The sequence below is a fragment of the Haemaphysalis longicornis genome, unplaced genomic scaffold, assembly GCF_048455015.1.
Source record: "Haemaphysalis longicornis isolate Haplotype H1 unplaced genomic scaffold, Haemaphysalis longicornis Haplotype H1 scaffold_12, whole genome shotgun sequence".
In the NCBI taxonomy this organism is placed as follows: Eukaryota; Metazoa; Arthropoda; class Arachnida; order Ixodida; family Ixodidae; genus Haemaphysalis; species Haemaphysalis longicornis.
This window is the reverse complement of record NW_027526225.1, coordinates 64659504-64667855: the sequence shown is the minus strand read 5'-3', so window position 1 is coordinate 64667855 and position 8352 is coordinate 64659504. Positions and strand designations below refer to the sequence as shown.

General features: G+C 45.6%; 1 protein-coding gene across 1 annotated transcript in view; it reads left to right on the top strand.

The window, feature by feature from the left end:
* Positions 1–7894, top strand: part of LOC144161997 (uncharacterized) — an 8707-nt gene extending 813 nt beyond the window's left edge. The window contains exons 3-7 of the mRNA XM_077692535.1: positions 2045–2131; positions 3528–3688; positions 4596–4696; positions 6207–6304; positions 7761–7894. Coding sequence (XP_077548661.1) covers positions 2045–2131; positions 3528–3688; positions 4596–4696; positions 6207–6304; positions 7761–7874 — 561 coding nt within the window. The 3' untranslated portion in view covers positions 7875–7894. The remainder of the gene's footprint in view (positions 1–2044; positions 2132–3527; positions 3689–4595; positions 4697–6206; positions 6305–7760) is intronic.
* The last annotated feature ends 458 nt before the right edge of the window (positions 7895–8352 follow it).

Below are 8352 nucleotides of genomic sequence, written 5' to 3'. Positions count from 1 at the left end.
TGCATGCATGCATGTATGTATGTATGTATGTATGCGTATGCATGTATGTATGTATGTACGTATATGTATGTGAAGAAGAAGCCACACATAGCCCTCGTTGATTATCTCTAAAACAAGAAATTGCACACAAATGTTAGGAAGCCGCACATTTGGCACAGTTTGGTAAAACCAAGGCATATAGGTTTTCCTCGACGTCGTCTTTGGCGTCATACACAACTTTGAAAGGAAGAAAATAATAATAGAAAAAAAAAGAAATACAGTAAAAGAAAAAAAAGAAAAAAAACGTAATGGTTCTCTTTTTGGGGTTGGAGTGGATATAACGTCACGTGCTTAGTACCGTGTTTCTGTTTCTCCCGTGCATGCAGGAACTTTCTTTGTTGATAATCAGTGCTTTCGCAGCATCACATTTTTGCAAAAAAATTGGTGCGTTCATCGCAACCTTCCGTATGTCCATAAGCTTATTTACTTGCAAGATGCCTTCTATGATACTGCTAAGCAATCCCAAAGGATTGGCCACAGGGTTGGCCCTTTGTTCACTTGATGTACTTTTGAGGGAAAATAAATTGCTTTTTCATGTTCAGATAAAGACGCGCGGCACCCAAACCCACTTATAGGAAATTTCATTCAAGGGATTGAGTAGCAATCAGCGAGAAAAACGAACAAAAGCTAAATACAGCGTGCTGGCAACTCTGATTTCCATGTCAGCGGTGTGGATTCATTTCTCCCTGCTCTGCTTCAGGTTTTGTCTGATCACGAGTATTTGTTTTTAGATGCGGAGCTCTTATGCTCGGGGGTATATCCCGCGGCGTCGGCGGTGGTCCGGCGTCCGCACACCACCGTTTCTCGGCCAATCCCCCACGTCTTATACTCAGGGGTATGCCCCGCGGCGTCGGCGGTGGTCCGGCGTCCGCACACCACCGTTTCTTGGCCAATCTCCCACGTGGGTACGTGCCATAGAAGAGGAACAGTTGTGCTTGCGCTTGACTCCGTGATTCTTCAGATGAAGTAGGATAGAAGCAGCAGCCCCGTCAGTGAGTGTGCTGACGCAATTAAGTGAGAGCATCAGCGCAAACACTAACAGCAATTACACCCAACTACAATCCACGGAACGTGTATCGATCTCGTTTTTACCAACTGCAACGGCGACGACTGCATACAACCGCTGCTACGAGATCCACTGACTGCGCACTTCAGCGACCATAAGGCCGTCATACTCAAAGTGAGAAGACGTGCAAACCTAAATAAAGACCTTTAGATACCACTTCAATCTCGTCTCACTCGCGTATATACGCATACAATAAGGAAAATTACACCCATCTCCCCGAAGGGAACCATGAGTAGGATATATGAGCATTACGGGGTTCACTACATTTCCACCAAAGTTGGCTAACAAACATAACGGAAACGCAAACGGAACCCCCATGACACTCCGCATTTACTCATGGTTCCCTTCGGGGAGATGGGTGTAATTTTTTTCACAATTTATTCTTGGCAGAAAGGACAACCAACATTTTTTTTTTTTGTCATCTTGAGTTATACCGGGAGTTTCTTGGTTCGCTGTTTGGCTAACTGTGACGCACTTCTAGTGTCCCGAAAAACCTAGGAAAACAACTAAGCATTTATTGGGATGTAGATGCTGTGAAAGCATCAGTGCCCAGTCGCCGAACGGATGTGGCGACTCGGTTCCAAGATTCCTAGAGGAGCAGCAGCGGCCACGGCGCCAGCAGTGAATACAGCAATGCGCTCTACAGAGCAACTGACCGTAGCGCCGCTGGTTGAGGCAGCGGACATACTCAAGAGCCCATACAGCGGTGCCTAGCGGCGGTGGCGTGTAGAAGCCCAACTTCTCAGTATTGATACTAGCGGCCGGTGCTTCTTGTTGTTGCATTGCTAGATACTAACGGCCATGACAAAAGATGTAGCTTGACACGGCATGAAAGAGGAAGTTCGGAATGTTTTGTTCCGAGCTGTACGGTATTCGTCGGTTTTCTTGTTGCCCTGATCATGCAATAACTGAGCACATTGGTTTTTTTTTTCTGCACAGTCCTTGGTTGCACTGTACGCGGCTGCTTCAGGGCCATTCGCGGGCATAATCATTCTCGCCTTCTTGTTTCCGTGGGCTAATGCAAAGGTAGGCATCCAAATGAAGCCACAGAACTTGGCTTAAACTTTGGGTCTTTTGCATGCTTCGAATGTGCGAGCTCTTTCTTAAAATTAAATATTTTGTTACTCTGTGCATCAATATTGTTGTAGTTACACAACAAGGAGACCGTTGCATAACTCAGAACAAGTTCAACATTTCAGATTATCGCATTGCATTTCTGACTAATTGCTCGAAAGTGATACAATGATGCGGAAAGTTCTCTTTTAGAATTTGCATTAAAGGATAACCCATACTTCGTGTTGAATATGGAGATGGTTTTAGGAGGCTTATAGAGAGTCAGAAGCCATCAGGCGTAGCTCGGTAGGCAGCTATCATATATCAGTAATTACACAAAATAAATGAATATTTACGAAGGGTCCCAACAAAGTTAGTTTCCAAAACAAGTGCGTGTTTTAAGGAATATTTATTGATTATAAAACAGTTCTACTATGTACCTTGCGGCGGCGCGCAATGTCCCATAGTGAGAGCATGATCACATCATCTGCGAGCCAAAGAGGCGCTAATGACAAAGAAACCTCGGTTTACATTGTCTAAAATATCGTGATATTGTCATATGCAAAGCAATTTATTTCAGCAAGTTTCCTGGCATTGACTTTTTGATGTCACTCGTTTTAAAAGTCGGCATAAGCTACCGTAGGCTGTACAGTTAAAAAAAAAACACTTCTCTCCTTTATCGGTTGTTCTCCCGAGTGCATATACTATAACCGACTAAGGAGGAGACCTCTGGTACATGCGCTAAGTCATGAAGGTCCTTGCAAACATGCGAAAATTGCGATATCTCCACTGCAAATCGGGAACAGAGCACTTGTGGGTATCAAAATATTTACTGACATTTTTTACAAATCTCGTTTAAGTAGTCTGTAAAACACCAAGGAAAAGCAGAGGCCAGGCTGTGGTCTAGTCCAGGTGAAACTTGGTTATGGTAGGTATAAACGCTACAAGAAGGAGCAGGCCGACATTCCACCTAAAAAGATTAAAATTCCGTGTGCATGCACAGGCTACTGGAGATTACTAAGCGTCGCGACTGTACGACTTCCTTGATGGCACTGGGGATAACCTCGTCCACGTAAATGAGCATGCACATTAAGCAGCATGCGATAAATTTCTCATATCTGCAGCAGTACGGAGTATGTTGCTTGACACATCAATCAACATGTTATTGTGGTGTGGCTGTGCGGCAAGAAACCTGGTGGAGTAAGCAGGAAGTGTACTTTTTTTTATGTCTTCAGATCCTGGTGTATTTATACCTGGGTAAATGCATGTACTGCAATCAGTTTATAATGAAGATAGACATCTGTGTGCTTCTGTAGTGCGACGCATTCTCGCGGCATAGTTGTCTACAGTTTTCGTTTTTACTTTCCAGGGCACCGCAATGGCAGCTCTGGGTGTCTGTGCAGTACAAGTCTGGCAAACAATTGGCCGATTAGCATCTCACCTTGAGCCCATCAGGATGACTTACGGTGTAGACAGATGTCCCGACAATGTCACTGCCTTCAACATGACGACGTCCGGATTCCACGAAAGGTATCTACGTCTTGCATACAAGACACGTGGAAAATGTTTGCGCACACAACTACCTACAGTGAGGCTCGAAGATAAACAGTATAGTTATAATCTGTTCTTTAAAACAATTCTTGGGTGAACCGAGCGACCTATGCTTTGTCAATACGTCTGAGAAAAAATCATAATAGTTCTATGATGGTTCTATAGAATTGCAGGACGTCGATGTGGCATAACCTAAAGTATTTAACCGTCCACCATGTGGTAGGACGGTAAAGCAACATTAAAGAATCAGGGTAGCTTAAAGACTGCCACATTGTAGGACACCTGCAAATACCATTGGCTTAGAGCTTGAGACTGTTTGGCTGTTGACGGTGGCTTCAGGACTCGTGCGTGCCATGCGGCCCGACGTCCCCGAAGGAACGCCGACAGGTGCGCTTTAGGAGGGGACGGTTGCGGCTGATTCGGGCGACACCGACTACATGGAAAGACATAGGTGCTCTTTAATGCAATTCGAGACTGTAATAATCCTTTGAACGAAAGAGTGGTATAGCTCCATAAGCCGCCCTTTGCCGATTGCTTGTGTAGCCACGCAGACACAACTGTTCCTCAATGGAGCGACTAATTTATTTGCGAGCGCGTGAGGCTCGGAGAGTGTATGACTATGGTGTCAAATGCACGAGTTTAGGGCCTGCAACCCTAGGGTTACGGGTTCAACGAATTAAAAAGACAGTAGTTCATTGTCGAATTAGTGCCAAGGGTTACATTAATTATGCGATGTTTTTACTTGTTTGTTCCTGCTCTAAATGTATCCGTAAGGTTTTTTGGACACCGTTCCTTTGGGTGGAACAGCTGCACGAGCTATCTGTAGGAGTCACCTGTAATAACACACAGTTCGCCCTTATGATTCTAGTTTTTGTTTCCGTTTCAGTTCTCAAGTTCTCCCCCTGTACCGGCTGTCACCCTACTGGTGCTCCCTCGTGTCGATGTGCGCGACCGTGCTCCTGGGCCTGGCACTGAGCCTCTTATGCGGTACGTGCAGCAATCAATGTTGTTATTCGGCACAAGACGTGCTTTTTTGTGGGTTCTAATAAAAGCTTCAATTTCGTAATAGTATTGTTGGAAACACTGGGCGCAGCCTTTGCTGGAGCTTCTTAAATTTAGGGTTCGGCCCCCGTTGGACGAGCAGAACTGCACGTTCTTTTTCTCTCGTTAAGATGTTTGCGCAGCAGTCAGCAACGATGCTATTCGTGATGGTAGAGATAAGGTAAATAATCACGCACATTTTAAACAGCGGAGCTGTTTAAGCTTTTCATCTGTGCCTGGCGTCATTTAAAACTCGGCCTAGCAAAGTGGAGAGGAGGGCAATGTTATGTGAAGAAGCGTGAGGGAAAGTGGCGAGGAGGAAATGAGCCGACGAGCTAGTGTGGGGAGTGCGCGTCGCGGCGCAGATGCTGGGGTGGGGAGGCACGCGTCGTGGACTGGCTGCGTATAGTGATGACGTAAGCTCCGCTGTTTCTTAAAGGGACCCCGAAAAGCTTTGCGAAGGTGGCAATCAAATGCATTCAGGTGGTAGAACACATAACGGGGGATTTTTGAGCCAAGTGTGAGCCTCATACGTTGTACAGATAATTTGTAAACAATTTTTGAAGATCGCCTTTCTCAGCCGATGAGTGCGACGCTGCAGCGAGCCGACCGCGGCTGACGCAACGGCGACCGCGGGTGACGCAACGGCGATCGCTGCTGACGCAACGGCGAAGGCGCCCCCTGATTCGCCCAATCGCCGGCAAGGTCGGCCGCCGGCGGCGTCACTGCCATTGGCTTCCGGCTGCTCTTCCTCCTTCCTGCGCGATCCCGAAGCAAAGGCGGCAAAGGCGGGTCCGCAGTGATTGACGCGAGCCTAGGCGCAGGAATGCTTTGAAGGAGGCAGAGAGGGAGGAGGAGTCGATCGGCAAGTGGGGAGAGGTGCATTTAATTGCTTCTGGCGCAGCTAATACTGAATGTAGATCAATAATTCCAACGGCATTGCATCGCTATATTTGTGCTACGTGACAATACAGGCCTTTTGTAACTTTTACAGAAGGCTTTTCTGGGTCCCTTTAAGCCTTCACATTTCAATTGCTAAGGTGGCCCAATTTTTGCAAGCTTCTTGCGGAAAAAAAAACGGGCAAGGATAGTTAATTTCAGGTAGACCAACTCAGAGTTTGGGCAGTTTCTAATTTCAGCTTTATTTTTTACGCCATATACAGGGAGCAGAACAAGAAGCAGAAGGAAGCTTACGCAGGCACAGCATTCTTAGTTTCCTGTATCGAGATCTGGCTGTCCTTCTCACTGTGTTACTTTCCCTAGGGTCTTCGCAACGATAAAATTATCTTTCAGAAAAACTCACCCAGGAATCCGTACTCAAAGAGTTATCGGCTGTTTTATTCGCTTTTGATTTTCTCCCGGATGCCTATGTTAGCCCCAATAACCGCTGAATTTCAGCGCTACACAATAATGTGGTGCTACACTGTCTTCGCATGTCTTTTTTCATTCGGATAAGCTCGACCGGAAGATAACCTGGAAAAAGCTGTTGACCTCTCCAGCCCCCTAATATTGAAGTTGTGGAAACAAGCCGGCTTTCTTCGGCAGTTCAAACAGGTACCAAATATCTATGGCTTACATATAAGCTGGAGGGTTATTTGACCGTGTGGGTTGAAAGTACGGCGCCACTGCTGTCACACCGTCTTTCTGTGGGCAGGTCTTAGAAACAAAGCAAGTAGTTGAACAGAAAATGAGGAAATTTGAATGGTTTAAAATCAGCCCAGGGGTTTCCAGAACGCGAGACAAGCACAGAACCCCTGGTCTACCCCAGCTCGATGATCCTAGCTGGATAGGGGTGGAAGTATTGCGTAACTTGTGGCCTTCGATTTTGAAACGTATACAGTAAAGACATTTACTGTGTTTCACAGGACTGACTTTAGTGTGATAATTAGAGAAACAGCTGTTGGGCCACTTTACTAGTGACTGTTATTGCACGAAAATATGGTGAATACAAAAAGTCGTCGAACAATCATATTATACAGATTGCGGGAAAATTTGAAAAAAAAAAAAAAAAAACATACTATGTTTTCTACTGGCCCTCTTGATTCTAGCAAGTGGGGGAGAGGATTCCATAGAGAACGTGTGAAATCTATATGCTACATCGGAAAGAACTAGGATTACCTTATTAGTCTTATTATTCTAATGTTGCAGCAGGGGGTGGCCTCTTTTTTATTTAAAATATGCCCACGAATAGAACCTATAGACGAGACTGGAGTCGTGAATGAAGCTGCGCGGCAAATCGTGGACACACCGTCCACCAAGACAAAACAATACAAAAAAACAAACTTCAAAGCTCATTTAGCAGTTTGGAGCTTGTCATAGCCAATGGGCCAATGAAAATTTCCGACAAAGATGACCGTCCTTCAGCTTTTGCATATATGTGCTTCGGAGCAAAAAAGCAAGAATTGCGCGAGACAGCTCCCTCGCAACCCGGATACACCATACATCGCCTAAATGCGGCGTACACGAACAGTGACCACCTCCGCCTTGTACGTACTATCGACAAAGCTTTCCTGCGACAACTGCTTTTCTGCACAGACCGTTGAACATATTTTATTTGAATTTGCAGCCCACATTTAAATACACCAAGATCACGCTTTCGTCACGATACTGAGAGCCAGGAAGGAGGACCCGTAACTTTAAAGTCTACCTATTCTAGGATAATGGACATGACCCTAGAAGCATCGCCAAGGTCTTTTGTGCTTGTTTTATTTTCTGGATGACTCTGGCCTAATTCCTGATTTATACATCCCGTTACTCGTGATAAAATATTTTATGTTAGTCGCCCATCATGCACCCAGCCTGTGCCAATTATTTGTTATTTTTTTGGCTGCCCACTTCTTTCTAGGGCCTGGTGCTTGCCCAACCTTCAGCACAGGAGCATGTAGGTGGCTGTCAGCGCCGGTAGAACTCTGTTTTTGTTTCTTTCCATTAAATACCACTGCCTCAAAGCGCTCAAATGTATTTAAGTGTGCCGCTTTTACACACAGTAATTACCTCTTTCTTTTTCCAGGATGATGAACTCGATAACGCGGAAGAAGATCTGCAACTCCATGATGCTTCGCCTTCGGAAATCCAGCCACTGAAAGATAAAGAAGCGCAATGCTTTACAAGCTGCGAAGTTTAAGCGCACACTCAATAAATGGAAACACGCAGTTAGTCAAATGCTCAGCGTTGTGATCTCAGAAGAAGCTGATGCGAATTCTGAAGAAGAGAAATTGGCGATCCATGAACACTACCATAACGAAGTTGGTCCGCATGCGGAACAGTAATGATGTCCCTGGCCTTCAGAAAAGGAGTATACGATGTCGCTTCACGGGCAAACTTTTCCGCGGCTTCGTTTCTAAGCACTCCTACGTGGGAAGAAACCCACTGGAAGCGAACACTAAGACCGTTTTCATTTAGCCGCTGAAGGAGATGTAACGAGCGTTGGCAAGTTCTGTCTACGGTAAATCCCAGCTGCAAAAGTTATAAGGCTGGCTTGTAATCCGTTAGAATTACTGCGCGCCGCACCCAAAGCGATTTTTTTTTTCAAGTTTGCCTCAATCGGTGTACACTCCGCGTTGTTGATGAAGTCAAATGGTCTGCACGAGCCGCCCAGGAGA